This window comes from Bombina bombina, chromosome 10 (assembly GCF_027579735.1).
Source record: "Bombina bombina isolate aBomBom1 chromosome 10, aBomBom1.pri, whole genome shotgun sequence".
Classification (NCBI taxonomy): domain Eukaryota; kingdom Metazoa; phylum Chordata; class Amphibia; order Anura; family Bombinatoridae; genus Bombina; species Bombina bombina.
The window spans coordinates 56335397-56354874 of record NC_069508.1 but is presented as its reverse complement, the minus strand read 5'-3'; the positions used below and the strand labels follow the sequence as shown (position 1 = coordinate 56354874).

General features: G+C 37.5%; 1 protein-coding gene across 2 annotated transcripts in view; it reads right to left on the bottom strand.

Annotated features, from left to right (window-relative positions):
- PLPPR4 (phospholipid phosphatase related 4) overlaps positions 1-19478 on the bottom strand; it is a 225867-nt gene that overhangs the window by 49262 nt on the left and 157127 nt on the right. For both annotated transcript variants that reach the window (XM_053693711.1, XM_053693712.1), the window contains exon 4: positions 10764-10959. In XM_053693711.1, the coding sequence (XP_053549686.1) occupies positions 10764-10959 (196 nt within the window). The remainder of the gene's footprint in view (positions 1-10763; positions 10960-19478) is intronic.

The window sequence follows — 19478 nt, the reverse complement described above, 5'->3', positions numbered from 1 at the left end:
TGGCAATCAATCGAGGAAGCAACGGGAAGGGTGGAAACACGTAAGCCATCCTGAAGTCCCAAGGTGCTGTCAGAGCATCTATCAGGACTGCTCCTGGATCCCTGGATCTGGACCCGTAACGAGGAAGCTTGGCGTTCTGTCGAGACGCCATGAGATCTATCTCTGGTTTGCCCCAACGTCGAAGTATTTGGGCAAAGACCTCCGGATGAAGTTCCCACTCCCCCGGATGAAAAGTCTGACGACTTAAGAAATCCGCCTCCCAGTTCTCCACTCCCGGGATGTGGATTGCTGACAGGTGGCAAGAGTGAGACTCTGCCCAGCGAATTATCTTTGATACTTCCATCATAGCTAGGGAGCTTCTTGTCCCTCCCTGATGGTTGATGTAAGCTACAGTCGTGATGTTGTCCGACTGAAACCTGATGAACCCCCGAGTTGTCAACTGGGGCCAAGCCAGGAGGGCATTGAGAACTGCTCTCAATTCCAGAATGTTTATTGGCAGGAGACTCTCCTCCTGACTCCATTGTCCCTGAGCCTTCAGAGAATTCCAGACGGCACCCCAACCTAGAAGGCTGGCGTCTGTTGTTACAATTGTCCAGTCTGGTCTGCTGAATGGCATCCCCCTGGACAGATGTGGCCGAGAAAGCCACCATAGAAGAGAATTTCTGGTCTCTTGATCCAGATTCAGAGAAGGGGATAAGTCTGAGTAATCCCCATTCCACTGACTTAGCATGCACAGTTGCAGTGGTCTGAGGTGTAAGCGTGCAAAGGGTACTATGTCCATTGCCGCTACCATTAAGCCGATTACCTCCATGCATTGAGCCACTGACGGGTGTTGAATTTAATGAAGGGTGCGGCAAGCACTTTGAAGTCTTGTTAGCCTGTCCTCTGTCAGGTAAATCTTCATTTCTACAGAATCTATAAGAGTCCCCAGGAAGGGAACTCTTGTGAGTGGAACGAGTGAACTTTTCTTTTCGTTCACCTTCCATCCATGTGACCTTAGAAATGCCAGCACTAACTCTGTATGAGACTTGGCAGTTTGAAAGCTTGAAGCTTGTATCAGAATGTCGTCTAGGTATGGAGCTACCGAGATTCCCCGCGGTCTTAGTACCGCCAGAAGAGCACCCAGAACCTTTGTGAAGATTCTTGGAGCTGTAGCCAATCCGAATGGAAGAGCCACAAACTGGTAATGCCTGTCTAGGAAGGCAAACCTTAGGTACCGATAATGATCTTTGTGAATCGGTATGTGAAGGTAAGCATCTTTTAAATCTACAGTGGTCATGTACTGACCCTCTTGGATCATAGGTAAAATTGTCCGAATAGTCTCCATCTTGAACGATGGAACTCTTAGGAATTTGTTTAGGATCTTTAAGTCCAGGATTGGTCTGAAAGTTCCCTCTTTTTTGGGAACCACAAACAGATTTGAGTAAAACCCCTGTCCCTGTTCCGGTCGTGGAACTGGATGGATTACTCCCATTAACAAGAGCTCTTGTACAGAGCGTAGAAACGCCTCTTTCTTTGTCTGGATTGTTGACAATCTTGACAGATGAAATCTCTCTCTTGGAGGAGAGTATTTGAAGTCCAGAAGGTATCCCTGAGATATTATCTCTAGCGCCCAGGGATCCTGAACATCTCTTGCCCAAGCCTGGGCGAAGAGAGAAAGTCTGCCCCCCACTAGATCCGATCCCGGATCGGGGGCCCTCAATTCATGCTGTTTTAGGGGCAGCAGCAGGTTTCCTAGTCTGCTTGCCCTTGTTCCAGGACTGGTTAGGTTTCCAGCCTTGTCTGTAGCGAGCAACAGCTCCTTCCTGTTTTGGTGCAGAGGAAGTTGATGCTGCTCCTGCTTTGAAATTACGAAAGGAACGAAAATTAGACTGTCTAGTCTTGGCTTTGGCTTTGTCCTGAGGCAGGGCATGGCCTTTACCTCCTGTAATGTCAGCGATAATCTCTTTCAACCCGGGCCCGAATAAGGTCTGCCCTTTGAAAGGTATATTAAGCAATTTAGACTTAGAAGTAACATCAGCTGACCAGGATTTTAGCCACAGCGCCCTGCGTGCCTGAATGGCGAATCCTGAATTCTTCGCCGTAAGTTTAGTAAGATGTACTACGGCCTCCGAAATGAATGAATTAGCTAGTTTAAGGACTCTAAGCCTGTCCGTAATGTCGTCCAGAGTAGCTGAACCAATGTTCTCTTCCAGAGACTCAATCCAGAATGCCGCTGCAGCCGTGATCGGCGCAATGCATGCAAGGGGTTGCAATATAAAACCTTGTTGAACAAACATTTTCTTAAGGTAACCCTCTAACTTTTTATCCATTGGATCTGAAAAAGCACAGCTATCCTCCACCGGGATAGTGGTACGCTTAGCTAAGGTAGAAACTGCTCCCTCCACCTTAGGGACCGTTTGCCATAAGTCCCTTGTGGTGGCGTCTATTGGAAACATTTTTCTAAATATCGGAGGGGGTGAGAACGGCACACCGGGTCTATCCCACTCCTTAGTAACAATTTCAGTAAGTCTCTTAGGTATAGGAAAAACCTCAGTACTCGTCGGTACCGCAAAATATTTATCCAACCTACACATTTTCTCTGGTATTGCAACTGTGTTACAATCATTCAGAGCCGCTAACACCTCCCCTAGTAATACACAGAGGTTTTCCAGTTTAAATTTAAAATTTGAAATATCTGAATCCAGTCTGTTTGGATCAGAACCGTCACCCACAGAATGAAGTTCTCCGTCCTCATGTTCTGCCACCTGTGACGCAGTGTCTGACATGGCCCTAATATTATCAGCGCACTCTGTTCTCACCCCAGAGTGATCACGCTTACCTCTTAGTTCTGGTAATTTAGCCAAAACCTCAGTCATAACAGTAGCCATATCCTGTAATGTGATTTGTAATGGCCGCCCAGATGTACTCGGCGCTACAATATCACGCACCTCCCTCTGAGCGGGAGATGTAGGTACTGACACGTGAGGCGAGTTAGTCGGCATAACTCTCCCCTCGTTGTTTGGTGAAATTTGTTCAATTTGTACAGATTGACTTTTATTTAAAGTAGCATCAATACAGTTAGTACATAAATTTCTATTGGGCTCCACTTTGGCATTGCAACAAATGACACAGGTATCATCCTCTGAATCAGACATGTTTAACACACTAGCAAATAAACTTGCAACTTGGAAATACAATTCAATTAGAATAATATTAAAACGTACTGTGCCTTTAAGAAGCACAGAAGATCTATGACAGTTGAAAATTAATAAATTGAAAACAGTTATAGCCTCAATCCTTGTAAACAACACAACTTTAGCAAAGGTTTAATCCCATTAGCAAAGATAACAAATTCTGAAAGCAGGAAACAAATTACAGAATAAACGTTTTTTATCTCAGTCAAACTATAATTCTCACAGCTCTGCTGAGAGAAATTACCTCCCTCAAAATAAGTTTTGAAGACCCCTGAGCTCTGTAGAGATGAACCGGATCATGCAGGGAATACAATGAGTTGCTGACTGAAATATTTGATGCGTAGTAAAAGCGCCAAAAAACGGCCCCTCCCCCTCACACACAGCAGTGAGGGAGAACAGAAACTGTCAGAAAACAGATTAAGCAACTGCCAAGTGGAAAAATAGTGCCCAAACATTTATTCACTCAGTACCTCAGCAAATGAAAACGATTTTACATTCCAGCAAAAACGTTAAACATAATCTCTAGTTATTAAACAGCTTTATGTATTTCTTACAGTGTAATTCTAGTGAAGTACCATTCCCCAGAATACTGAAGTGTAAAGTATACATACATGACATTATATCGGTATGGCAGGATTTTCTCATCAATTCCATTGTCAGAAAATAAAAACTGCTACATACCTCTATGCAGATTCATCTGCCCGCTGTCCCCTGATCTGAAGTTTACCTCTCCTCAGATGGCCGAGAAACAGCAATATGATCTTAACTACTCCGGCTAAAATCATAACAAAAACTCTGGTAGATTCTTCTTCAAACTCTGCCAGAGAGATAATAACACACTCCGGTGCTATTTTAAAATAACAAACTTTTGATTGAAGATATAAAACTAAGTATAATCACCATAGTCCTCTCACACATCCTATCTAGTCGTTGGGTGCAAGAGAATGACTGGGAGTGACGTAGAGGGGAGGAGCTATATGCAGCTCTGCTGGGTGAATCCTCTTGCACTTCCTGTAGGGGAGGAGTAATATCCCAGAAGTAATGATGACCCGTGGACTGATCACATTTAACAGAAGAAATTAACTCTAGACTTGTAATATGAGCACACAAAAACAGTATTATTGTGCTTGAGTGATGTTAACAAACAATAGTGCAAATATTTTTAGCTCCACTTGTAATCTAGAACCATCTGTTTTTATGCCTTTTATATTTTGTATCACTTGCCTAATATACAAATATCAGTTGTGATTTATATGTCTTGAGTTCATAGTAACAATATAAGGTGAGATTACTTAAAAAAGAAAAAATCATTTATGAATGCCATAACATGTTTTGATGTTTAAACTTGTTAATTCCAACAAACTGATATGAAATGATTTATTGAACCTCTCATGAATTGATATCAATGTAACTGAAAAAAAACTGCATTCAGTCATTACCATCAATACTGAATTAATTAGAGTTAAACTTTTATTTGTTTTTTTGGTTGTGTATATTTTGCTTTGAATATCTGTAAAAATCAATGTGAAACTCACTTAAAAAGCTTGTGATACCAGTGTGTATAAATCAAATTAAAGAAGATGAACTTCCGCAAAGCCTATACAGTATATGTATGTAACAGGATGCTACAGAATAACATAGCTTTCCCCCCTTCCTCAGACAACCTACACTGGGAGGTGTATTTCTGCTGCTGCCTCTTGATATAATCTCTTTTCTATAGACTACAATATTTTGCATATTTTAATATATTGAAAATTTCAATATGACATTGTTAACAATTTAATACACTCCAACAAGTAGAGCATATCTTTTGGGACACTTTGTGAGATCATTTTACTTTAATATGCCCCTTTAAGGACAGGAATGCCTTAAAAAAACATTCATCTAGTCAGCTGTACAATATTTTTGTTTAGGAATACTAATGAACTGGAATACTGCCCATTATTTTTAAAATTCTTTAGATAATGTATCAACTAAAATACATTTAGTTTAGTAAGAATTACCCTTTCATGGTTCAGATAGAGCACGCAATTATAAACAACTCTCTGATTTACTTATAATATTAAATTAGTTTTGTTCTCTTGGTATCCTTTAATGAAGAGTAAACCTGGGTAGCATTGGAAGTTTTAAATAAAATTGCTATAAACATTGCTTCATACACTGCTGACAAATTTCTAAAGACACATGAATGCTCCTGAGCTCACCTAGGATTACTATTTAACCCTTTCACTGCTAAACCTTTTTTACACCCAAGTGCTCAGCCAATTTTAAGTTTATATATATATATATATATATATATATATATATATATATATATATATATATAAGCAAGCCTAGCAGATTCACAATATACTATTAATTTATTTATAATCCATGGCATGTGAGATAGCTGCAGCAAAAACTGTAAAAAAAAAATCTTTGCATAGATTTTTGTAATGCATATTGAAAATAGCCCAGTGACCACTGCTGTTACTGTCACCTTACTAAATTGTAATCAAGGGTAGCCAGATAGGGACCAATATATGCTTGTGGGGGGTTATAATATAGATTAGAGGTTCCTTTTGTATCATACAGAAATATTAAAGTGTTCACTAGTACTAGACTGATCACCTAACTATACAGACAAAATTCATATCTTTTTAAGATAGCGACATGTCTACTAGAAAATAAATGGTATTGGGGTCTCATAACATACCAGATTTTTTTATTGTGCATATGTGTAATTAATCAGGAAATCTCTATATTTTTGTTTGTTTTTTCATTTTAAAGTTTAAATATCTTCTTTGTAGTACTACTCCAAGACCACCAATTGGGGAATTCTCTTTTAAATGAGGGGTGACAGTTGGGGGATTGTAGCTGCTAAGGGAGCTGAGGTTTAGGGGTTTGAAAAACATGACGAAAAGGGCTCATTATGCATGCAGTAGGTCGCTATGTGCATGAAAAGCATAGCATATCATGCGCATTGAAGTGGTTAGCAAAGAATACCAACTAAGCAAAATTAATAATATAAATTCAAGATCTGTATATGACAGCGCTACCCTAAATCAACACAACAATAGGACAATAGGTATATGATAATGTTTAAAGGTGCCTGGGAATAGGGTAAATTTACATTACCCATAATTAATAATCCACACAAATTACAATAATCCCAGCACATTTAAATGTCAAATTATTCATTATTTATTTGTATACATATGACCAACAAACTGTGGTACAAAGGAAATAAGACAACCCCAAATCATCCACTCACACAATCATATCACATCCATCTCTATACAGCAAAGATGGCACAAAAAAATAATAAAAAATAAATAAATAAATAAAAGTCTCTCGGGGGGGGGGGGGACATTACAACGATGCACTGTGGACCTTGTGTTTTTGTATAGGGATGTGGTATGATTGTGTGAGTGGATGATTTGTGATGGCCTTATTTATTTTGTACATACAGTTTGTTGGTCATATTTATACAAGTGTGAATAAATTGAAGATTTCTATTTGACAGTCTAGTCAAAATTAAACTTTCATGATTCAGATAGGGCATTCAATTTTAAACAACTTTCCAATTTACTTCTATTATCTAATTTGCTCAATTCTTTAGATATCCTTTGTTGAATAAATAGCAATGTACATGTGTGAGCCAATCACACAAGGCCTTTATGTGCAGCAACCAATCAGCAGCTACTGAGCATATCTAGATATGCTTTTCAGCAAGTGATATCAAGAGAATGAAGCAAATTAGATAATAGAAGTAAATTAGAAAGTTATTTAAAATGACATGCTCTTTCTAAATCATGAAAAAAAAATTGGGTTTCATGTCCCTTTAAGTCTGCTGGGATTATTGTAATAATAGAAGTTGTTTGAAACATTGTTTAAAATGTCGTGTTCTTTCCAATCCATTTACATTTAATTCTGGCTTTACTGTCCCTTTAAAACTGATAAATAAAAAATAAATGTGATTAAGCAGAGAAGAATCTGTTTACAAACAATGACATTCTACTGTTACACATTTAAAGGGACACTATACCCAAACATTTTCTTTCATGATTAAGGTACAGAATATAATTTTAAACAACATTCCAATTTACTTCTATTACCTAATTTGCTTTATTCTTTAAATATACTTTAATGAAGAAATAGCAATGCACACAGTGAACCAATCACATGAGGCATCTATGTGCAGCTACCAATCAGCAGCTACTAAGCATATCTAGATATGCTTTTCAGCAAAGAATATCAAGAGAATGAAGCAAAATAGATAATAGAAGTAAATTAGAAAGTTGTTTATAATTGTATGCGTTTTCTAAATCATGAAAGAAAAAATTTGGGTTTCATATCCCTTTAAAACAATATGATTTAAACTAGTTTTTTTTTTACATAAAAATTAAAGGGATACAGAACCAAAATTGTTTCTTTCATGATTCAGATAGAGCATGCAATTTTAAGCAACTTTCTAATTTACTCCTATTAGCAATTTTACTTCGTTCTCTTGATATCTTTATTTGAAAAAGAAGGCATCTAAGCTAAGGAGCCAGACAATTTTTGCTTCAGAAACATGGGCAGCAATTGTTTATTGGTGGGTGAATTTATCCACCAATCAGCAAGAACAACCCAGGTTGTTCACCAAAAATGGGCCGGCTTCTAAACTTACATTCTTGCTTTTCAAATAAAGATACCAAGAGAATGAAAAACATGTGATAGTCGGAGTAAATTAGAAAGTTGCCTAAAATTGCATGTTCTATCTGAATCACGAAAGAAACATTTTGGGTTGTGTCCCTTTAACTAATTTCAATCTTTTAAATTGTAAGTGGTATTCATCAGTACAAATATTTACTTAAAATCATTTTTCCCCCTTTCTCAACAGATATAATAACTGCTTGGCATTTGCATCCAGCAGAATAAAAACACAGGGTTAAATAGTATTCTATTTTAAAATTGAAAGGGATGAGGTATAGTAAAATAAAAAGCTCTGTTTCATTTTCATGTTCTGTTTTTTAATAAACCCCCTTCTTATTATGGCCACAATTCCAATTGGTTACATTTACAAAATCCAGCAGATCTGGTTTTTGAATACTTTTTTGGTGGGTAAACATGGAAAAAAAACCCAGCTTTTCTTTTTTTTTCATGGGGGTTTCCCTAGATTGGCATAGAAGCAAAATAAACAAAGCTAGTGTAAAAAAGTACAGGCTAAAATATTATTAAAGAAGACTGACTAATATGTTGTAATTAGGGATGGGCATTCAGATGCTTCGTTAGCATCTGAATGCGGAAAAAGGTGGCTGCTCGCGGCATTTGGACCTTTTCAGAGCCGGATTTAGTCTTGGGAAATTGGAAACACAATAAGATATGTGGAAATCCGGATCTTAGTAAGTAGCACTTTAAGAAGAAGAAATCTAGCTCAGAAAAGAGTGAAATGACGTGAGCAGCCACCTTCTTCCACATTTGGATGCTAATGAAGCATTGAAATGGCCCATGTCTAGATTGAATGCAGGATTTGACACTCAGCCAAAGTGCTTAACAAAAGTCATAAATGAACATTCTAATGATCTATTTTAGTTGTGTGCATGTTTGATAGTTCAAATGTATGATTTGAGGCATATTTTTAGAAGACAGGCAAAATTTTGGTCTTTGATATTCCTTTATGAAAAGGAATAACAGATTTGAAAATGTTGGTTATATTCACTAATAAACAGAAAAAAAGTAAACAAATGCCTATCTATTTGTTCAATCGTATATTCATTTATTTCCATAGTTAACAGTTTTTAATTTGACCATTTCTAGATATTAGTCAATAAACAGTAGTAGGAAGTATACAGCTGACACTAAAATATAAATTGAACTCATACTTTCACTCAATGGTTTTAGTTGCTATTATCATGGACGTCTTAAGGAGGGGGCGGGATTGATTTGAGCCTAATTACTCACAAGCAATTTTTTGATGACACTGAGTCACCATTTTCACATTAATGTGCAACTCATATGTACATCAAACAACTCTCCTACTGTGTACAGCATTCTAATTTGTGCCTCCTCCCTTGGAAAAGTTTCTGAGGACATCCATGGCTATAGTGCCTGTAAAATTAATTAAGAATAGTTGATTGCAAATGCTATTAAAAATATCAATAAAACATATTCTCTTGTATAGTTTCTCAATGGTTGAGAGCGACAGCTATCAAAGAGTGTACTGGCGAGAGAAACATGTCTTCAATGGACTGACAAGGAAAGAAGGTTTATTCAACACAGGTATTTACTTAAGGGACATTAAACACTAACTACATTGTATAAGCAAACTACTGTATTCATTCCCTGCTCTCTCTAGTCTAGACTACCGACCTTTTCTGGAACAAAACTACAGACATTACTCATTAGCATAAATTTACAAAATAATAATTACACATCATATATTAGGAATTAAATCTGCCAGGACTGGTTTTAAATTATTATTGGTTTATTTTTAGATTACAACGCAATTAGAAGTTTCACAATAATTGCATCTCTATTTTTATATTTAATCTTTATTTTAAATTTTTACCTGAATCTTAAAAATACTGTCCATATCAGTAAAATACTGGTTGGGTGGCAACTCTATCTAGTTATGAGTGCCGCTATATGGATATCTAGATATCACTTTAATCCAGATCTAATATGTTTACACATGTGCAGCAACCCTTCATAAGAAACCTGCAGTGTAATCTAGGTTTCAAAATGGTGGTACTCAGTAGAGGGAGGTGGATAAAATGCATTTAGTGTTTAATGTCAGTTTAAATAGAGATGTTTAAAATGAGTTTGAAGGCTACAACTAATGTATGTAATGAGATAGAAAGTTATTTTAGTGTAGCTCATTAAAAAAGTAGCTTGTTGTAAAGCTTGAAAACACACAATAAATACTTAGAATGCGGGTTATAAAGAAGGGGTTATATTGTGGCCTATAAAGTTCAGTTGTGAGAAGTAAATGACTTTATAATGCTTTAAAATAAGGGAAATACACAAAATTGTAATTAGTCATTGCTTGAACGGACAACACATTATGTTTTAAGGTAAATCCCTCTTGTTAGAGGAACAATAATCAATCTCCTAAATCAACATAACCTGTGTTCTATCGAGAACATTGAAAACTCCAATCTGACGTCACTTCCGGTGATTCCATACATCTGATTGGTTAGTGTCCAGTGAGTGACAGGATTCACAACCAATCAGATGGGCACAGTAATCTTCACTATCTATTTTGCCTCTGCCTGGGGGGTTCAAGGGGGGCGAAGCTCCCTTGTAAACCTCATTCCCCAGTGTTTACTTGGGGTGTATGCCAGAGGATCGGTGGTGCGCCCCCCCAGACAGAGGCAAAACAGATATTAAAAAAGAAGAGTCACCGGAAGTGACATCAGATTGGAGTTTTTGAGGAATTGGCGTTCTCGACAGAACACCTGCAATTAATTAATTTAATTTTTTTTTCCCAAAATGGGGTTTATTTTTTTTCACAGAACATTCACTCTCTGAATTTCATTATAAGATTTTAAAATGTATCTGCAATTAAAATGCACAAACAGAAATCACAAGACATTCAACATACTGTATACTGCAATACAATACCTTCCAGCATTAATTATTGCAAGATCAGACCCAGAACAAATATCCTCCAGAACGTACGAATTCTCTTTGCAGGACACATTTAAAGAAGTGTAGTTGGGTTTGCAGACTGTCAGAAAATATGGGGTCTGGTAACCGGTTGAGAGCTGGATAATGTCTGTTATAAGTGCAGTAGAGCAAAGTCCAAACACATGAACCCCTTGGAAGTAAATAAAAAGATATACTGTTAGACAAATAGGCAAAACCATTTGATTATCATATACATTGGCAGAACTAACAAGTAAAGTAAGTGCCAGAATTTTCTTTATGGAATGTACTAGACGTGCAAAAGATATGTTTAAATTTGATCAGTTTCCCCTATATATCAAATGGAGAAACTAAACAAATTAATGATTATATTTTGTATTTGTTCATTGGTTTATTTTTTCAAATCTTTTTCAAAATTTTTTCTATCATAAATACAGTTTAAATGCTTTTAAAACATTTAGGAATAGATTACAAGTGGTGCACTATTTAGCGTCAGCGATTGTAAACTTTGCTATAAGTAATCTTTTTTGCAAGTGTATTACAAGTTGAAAATAAAATGTGTGTGCTCTCACAATCTCGCTTACTTTCAAATTGTAATTTGAGCGCTATCTTGTTGTGCGCAAAACGCCAAAAAAACCTATATCACACTCAAAAGTTAGCGTACCATCTTTTATAATGCAGTGCTTAATTGCTAATACAGTATCCATATATAAAAATAGATTTTAATATTCCTTTTAAGGAGAAATACTATAATCTGAGATATTCTAATTATGTGTGACACCATCAGATAAGGAACATCAGCATAGTTGCAAACATTTTTAAGAAAAAAAACAAAAGGTTGGGGACACATTGCAGCAGGGCATTTAAAAGAGCACATTATGGGAATGCTGACCATGCCCACTAGTGGTTCCCATGGCTTTTCTCACTATGCTCCACCTCAAGACAATTAACCCCTTAAGAATCAAGGTTTTTCCCAGTTTCAGTGCTTAAATGACATGAGCTATTTTGGCATTTTTGATCACTATTGGTTTCACCTTAATTGTCTGCACTCTTGCTAAGTGCACCCATACATATTGTATACTGTTTTTTAACAGACAAACACATCTTTCTAATGATACCCTATATATATATATATATAGAAAAATGGGGGGTAAAGCATTTTGTTGCAGTTTTCTTTAAGAGCAAAATCTACAAATCGATTAAAGGGACATTAAACACTTTGATAAGGTAATATAAAATAATAAATTTCACTTAGTTTATGCTTCTTTTAAATTAGAAAACTGTTTAAAATGCTATATCTGAATCAAGAAAGAAACCTATTGGTTTTCATGTCCTGAGTGGAAATCACAGCTGATCCAATCAGGAGCACCAGTCGCACAACTTGGCTGTGTACTAGTGCTGCTGATTGGATCAGCGGTGGTTTCTGCTCTAAACCAGCAGTGCTCTGTGGGTCTCGATCCATACTTCTGCTGAGTTTATCCCCTTTAATGGGTTAAACACACCGTAGTGCGGGGGTAATAGTCTTAAATTTGTTAGAACATGTGACTTTCAGTACGTTATTTTTCAACTATTATGGTCCTTTAAGTTCCCATCATCCGTTTTGTCATCTGTTAATCAAAACCCGTGGAAGAAGATCCAAATGTCCATACTCCATTTAGGCTGTCAACTGAAAATTAAGTTCAGGGTTCAGCTGTCTCCTAGGCAATGAAAAAGCAATGTTTTGTGATTGGACTGCTCCCATGGTACACTATAATTATAACAATATATTCAATCAATAACTTTTATTCTAGTTTTCACAAGAACAGTTCTCTGGATCGTGGTCTGTATATTAGTAGGTTTGTTTAATTCAACTTTATATATATATATATATATATATATATATATATATATATATATATATATATATATTAACTTCTGGCTTGTTTTTGCAGCGTGGGAGTTTGACAGCCGCTTAGTTCATGTGGCTGTCAGATTCCCAACACCCTACAGAGAATAATGTGAAGCGCTGCATTTGTGCATTCTAGTAATGCTGAAGTGGCTATCCCAGAGCTTGAAGCAGAAAGAGATTCTTGATTGTCATATGTCCCTAATTGTAGAATTTAATGTCAGAGTGTGCCTGACACCACTATATAGGCTCTGCTCGAAACAATTCAAGATGAAATGGCTTATAAAGCACATTCTATGGAATTTGGCGGCGCTATACAAATAAATGATAATAATAATAATAATAATAAAGTATGGGCTGTATCTGTTGGGTACAGAGTGCATGAAGTTTTACTGAGTTATTTGAAAATGTTTTTTGAATATTAAAGGGACAGTAAACCTAAAAAATAATGTTATATAATTCTGCACATAGTGCAGAATTATATAACATTATTTTAGTGCTATTGTTATATAAGCTTTTTTTCCTTTTGAATTTATTAAAAATATGCCACTTTTACAGACCCGCTCTCTGCTCTCTGCTGAGCGGGTCTGTTTTTTGTTACTCAGCGCATCGGGCCAGCTGTATAGTCACATCCCGGCCTGACCGCGCCATAGCATTAAGTGCCGCTCGCTCCTGCTGTCAGACAGAGCAGGAGCGAGCTGCACTTAATGTTATGGTGCGGTCGGGCCGGGCTGTGACTATACAGCTGGCCCGATGCGCTGTGGAATAAAAACAGACTCGCTCAGCAGAGAGCGGGTCTGTAAAACTGGCATATTTTTAAAAAATTCAAAGGGAAAAAAAGCTTTTATAACAATAGCACTAAAATAATGTTATATAATTCTGCACTATGTGCAGAATTATATAACATTATTTTTTAGGTTTACTGACACTTTAAGTAATTGCAAAGGGTTCTGTTTATCTTGGCCACTAGATGGCTAGTGTTATTACTAAGTCCTGGATTTTTAGGATCTTAAATCCTCAAATTAGCTTTTACCAACCCATGTTTAACCCCTTAATGACCGAGGACGTGCAGGGTACGTCCTCAAAAAAAAGGCAGTTAACGCCTGAGGACGTACCCTGCACGTCCTCGGTGTGGAAAGCAGCTGGAAGCGATCCTGATCGCTTCCAGCTGCTTTATGGTTATTGCAGTGATGCCTCGATATGGAGGCATCCTGAAATAACCTTACATGGCCATCCGATGCAGAGAGAGCAACTCTGTGGCCCTCTCTGCACCGGACATCGATGGCCGGTATCGTTGGTGGGTGGTAGCCGACTTGGGAGGCGGGCGGGTGGGCGGCCATCGGTGAGCTGTTTAAGGTGGAGGGGGGCGGGATCGGGGGCGGAGCCGTCGGGGGGGGGGTGGCGGGCGGGCGCGTGCACGGGCGGGAGCGGGTGGGAACCGCTATACTACAGAAAAGTTAAAAAATACATATGTGGGGCAAAAGGCCACTAATAGATAAATAAAATAATAAAGTGATTTTGGAGTGTTGGAGGGTTGGTCTTGGGTGGGGGGAGAAGCTACACTACAGAAAAAGGGATTTTTTTCTAAAAAAAACACAACACTTTTTTCTTAACTGGGTATGGCAGACAGCTGCCAGTACCCAAGATGGCGCCCATTAAGACAGAGGGGGAGGGTTAGACAGCTTTTTGGTGGGGATCAGTGAGGTTGGGGGCTAAGGGGGAATCCTACACAGCAGCATATGTAAATAGGCTAAAAAAAACACACTAAAAAGCCCAAATATACCTTTTATTTTAGTACTGGCAGAGTTTCTGCCAGTACTTAAGATGGCGGGGACAATTGTGGGGTGGGGGAGGGAAGAGAGCTGTTTGGGAGGGATCAGGGGGTCTGATGTTTCAGGTGGGAGGCTGAGCTCTACACTAAAGCTAAAATTAACCCTGCAAGCTCTCTACAAGCTACCTAATTAACCCTTTCACTGCTGGGCATAATTCACGTGTTGTGCGCAGTGGCATTTTGCGGCCTTCTAATTACCAAAAAGCAACACCAAAGCCATATATGTCTGCTATTTCTGAACAAAGGGGATCCCAGAGAAGCATTTACAACCATTTGTGCCATAATTGCACAAGCTGTTTGTAAATAATTTCAGTGAGAAACCTAAAGTTTGTGAAAAAGGGAACGTTTTTTTTTATTTGATCGCATTTGGCGGTGAAATGGTGGCATGAAATATACCAAAATGGGCCTAGATCAATACTTTGGGTTGTCTACTACACTACAGTAAAGCTAAAATTAACCCTACAAGCTCCATACAAGCTCCCTAATTAACCCCTGCACTGCTGGGCATAATACACGTGTTGTGCGCAGCGGCATTTTGCGGCCTTCTAATTACCAAAAAGCAACGCCAAAGCCATATATGTCTGCTATTTCTGAACAAAGGGGATCCCAGAGAAGATCTTTCAACCATTTATGCCATAATTGCACAAGCTGTTTGTAAATAATTTCAGTGAGAAACCAAAAGTTTGTGAAAAAATTTGTGAAAAAGTGAACGATTTTTTGTATTTGATCGCATTTGGCGGTGAAATGGTGGCATGAAATATACCAAAATGGGCCTAGATCAATACTTTGGGATGTCTACTAAAAAAATGATATACATGTCAATTGATATTCAGGGATTCCTGAAAGATATCAGTGTACCAATGTAACTAGCGCTAATTTTGAAAAAAAATGGTTTGGAAATAGCAAAGTGCTACTTATATTTATGGCCCTATAACTTGCAAAAAAAGCAAAGAACAAGTAAACATTGGGTATTTCTAAACTCTGGACAAAATCTAGAAACTTTTTAGCATGGGTGTTTTTTGGTGGTTGTAGATGTGCAACAGATTTTGGGGGTCAAAGTTAGAAAAAGTGTGTTTTTTTCCATTTTTTCCTCATATTTTATAATTTTTTTATAGTAAATTATAAGATATGATGAAAATAATGGTATCTTTAGAAAGTCCATTTAATGGCGAGAAAAACGGTATATAATATGTGTGGGTACAGTAAATGAGTAAGAGGAAAATTACAGCTAAACACAAACACCGCAGAAATGTAAAAATAGCCTTGGTCCCAAACGGACAGAAAATGGAAAAGTGCTGTGGTCATTAAGGGGTTAAAACACTTTCGGCTAGATTACAAGTTGTGCGATAGGCTTAAAAAGCAGCGTTAAGAGGTCCTAATGTTGCATTTTAACGCCCACTGGTATTACGAGTCTTGAAGGTATAGGCTCAATGTTCACTTTTTTGGCCAGACTTGGAAATACCGCAAATCCATTTACGTAAATTGCATATCCTATTTTTTCAATGGGACTTGCATAGCGCCGGTATTACGAGTCTGCCAAAAAGTGAGCGGAAGACCCTCTCCTGTCAAGACTGGTACCGCATATTAAAGTCAGTAATTAAGAGTTTTACATTACAACGCCGTAACATAAAACTCTTAACTAAAGTGCTAAAAAGTACACTAACACCCATAAACTACCTATTAACCCCTAAACCGAGGCCCTCCCGCATCGCAAACACTTAAAACATTCTGCCGAACCGGACATCGCCACTACTATAATACATATATTAACCCCTAAACCGCCGCACTCCCGCCTTGCAAACATTAGTTAAATATTATTAACCCCTAATCTGCCGTCCCTAACATCGCCGACACCTACCTACATGTATTAACCCCTAATCTACCGCCCCCAACGTCGACTCCACTATACTAAAGTTATTAACCCCTAAATCTAAGTCTAACCCTAACACCCCCTAACTTAAATATAATTAAAATAAATCTAAATAGAAATTCCTATCATTAACTAAATTATTCCTATTTAAAACTAAATACCTATAAAATAAACCCTAAGCTAGCTACAATATAACTAATAGTTACATTGTAGCTAGCTTAGGGTTTATTTTTATTTTACAGGCAACTTTGTATTTATTTTAACTAGGTAGAATAGTTACTAAATAGTTATTAACTATTTAATAACTACCTAGCTAAAATAAATACAAAAGTACCTGTAAAATAAAACGTAAAGTTACAATTACACCTAACACTATACTATAATTAAATGAATTCCCTAAATTAAATACAATTAAATAAAATTAGCTAACGTACCAAAAAAGCAAACACTAAATTACAGAAAATAATAAACAAATTACAAGATTTTTAAACTAATTACACCTAATCTAATCCCCCTAACAAAATAAAAAAGCCCCCCCAAAATAAAAAAAACCCTACCCTACACTAAATTACAAATAGCCCTTAAAAGGGCCTTTTGCGGGGCATTGACCCAAAGTAATCAGCTCTTTTACCTGTAAAAAAAAATACAAATCCCCCCCAACATTAAAACCCACCACCCACACAACCAACTCTACTCTAAAACCCACCTAATACCCCCTTAAAAAAACCTAACACTAACCCCTTGAAGATCACCTTACCGGGTGAAGTCTACATCCATCTGGGCCGAAGTCCTCAACAAAGTCGGGAGAAGTCTTCATCCAAGCCGGGCGAAGTGGTCCTCCAGACGGGCAGAAGTCTTCATCCAGACGGCATCAGTTCTTCCGACGGCTAACACTGAATGAAGGTTCCTTTAAATGACGTCATCCAAGATGGTGTCCCTTCAATTCAGATTGGCTGATAGAATTCTATACGCCAAACAGAATTAAGGTAGAAAATATCCTATTGGCTGATGCAATCAGCCAATAGGATTGAAGTTCAATCCTATAGGCTGATCCAATCTGGTATTCTATTCAATCGGAATTGAAGGGACGCCATCTTGGATGACGTCATTTAAAGGAACCTTCATTCAGTGTTAGCCATCGGATAAAGAGGATGCTCTGTGTCGGATGTTTTGAAGATGGACCCGCTCCGCGCCGGATGGATGAAGATAGAAGATGTCGTCTGGATGAAGACTTCTGCCCGTCTGGAGGACCACTTCGCCCGGCTTGGATGAAGACTTCTCCCGGCTTCATTAAGGACTTCGGCCCAGTTGGATGAAGACTTCTCCCGGTAAGGTGATCTTCAAGGGGTTAGTGTTAGGTTTTTTAAGGGGGTATTGGGTGGGTTTTAGAGTAGGGTTGGTTGTGTGGGTGGTGGGTTTTAATGTTGGGGGGATTTGTTATTTTTTTTACAGGTAAAAGAGCTGATTACTTTGGGGCAATGCCCCGCAAAAGGCCCTTTTAGGGCTATTTGCGGCCAATTGGCTGCTAGCATGGGGTGTTAGTTGCTGCTGGTGCTTGTTACATACCTGCTTGATTTTTTTTTTTGCCATATAGTAATTTTTTCATATCAGTCATCAGATCATGCTCAACCATTAAGTATTAATTTGTAATACTGATTTTAAACAGTGAGTAGAAAAACAAGACTGCACAAGTCAATACTGGACACCTGGCAATTTAGTGTCCAGACACCCTACAATATCCTAAATTAATAAAGTTACTGAGTTGGCCCAAAATTGCACCTGACTGTCTGTAAAGTGTTCATCACAACTTTGCTTTCAGGACCTGCAAAAATTAGGGATTTAAGAAGAGGTGTCTGCAGGAACTGTATATAGGGACACACACAGGATTTCACATTCTAAAATAAGTGGTCCACTGATGGCTGCAAATTCCGAAGACCTACACACCTACAGTATATTTGTATATACAATGAGAAATAAAGCTGTGCTAGTAACATCAAAATTGCTACTTTCAAAACTTAACTGAGAGTTTACTTTCAAAACTTTGTTAGATACGATTATTGATTAACCTTAAAGGAACAGTAAACTCCTTGTAATTACATCTCTACTGTATTTCTAAAGATTAACATATCAGCCAAGACTAAATATTTTAAAACAAATTTTAACACATTTTTTGCTGCAATTGTTTTTCAATAGTCAAACTCCACCCACTAATTGCCTCATTTGGAGGAATCAATCTAGGCTTGAATATGCAGACAACAAAGCTAGTCATGGTCATAATGTTATTATAAAAATTTTTGGGAATTGCTAACCGTTAAAGCCAATTAGGGGAAAACGTAGCAGGGATTTCCTTGAAAAGTCTTCAGTGTGCATTTCAAGTTCTGGGAATTAGTTATCCACAATTTTCAGAGCTAAATTACATGAAAGGGGACAAAATCAATAACAAAAGTATTAATTGATTTTTTGTGCATAACAAAAATATTCTTTATAAAAATCCCAAGGTGTTTACTGTCCCGTTATTGCCTCCCTCTAGTCATGGTTAACGTCATGTTGAAATCTAGCTCTCACTGCATTGCAGTGCTGATGTGTTTTGCACATGTGCAGCAATTCTCCTTCCCCACCTGCAGTGTAACCTAGGTTCCAAGATGGTATAATTCATAATTAGAGGAAAGTGCATGAATGTATTTAGTGTTCGATGACCCTTTAAATTTTAAATTATTTCTATTTGAACTGTATTTTAATGCATCATGGGAATTTAGAAAATAGTGTAAAAATAAAAAAAAGTTAAATATCACACTCAGGACTTGATTACAAGTGGAGCACTACATTTTTGTGCACCCGCAAACGGCCAAATTTGCTCGCGGTAGCAATTAGCGCTTATAAAATTAACCAGAAATCAGACCTTGGTTTCTATTTTATAAATATGCCCCAAATGGCCCCAAAAACTGTCTAGTGTAGTTTACTAAAAAATGGCAGCATCTTTAATTTTTAATAAAATTACTGCACTAGGCAGTATTTTAGGGTTACAGTTAGTGGGAGTTGTTAGAAAAAAACTGGCACTGAAAAGTGCCTTTACATTGCACTTTATGGGAACTGTGTGTTCCCAGT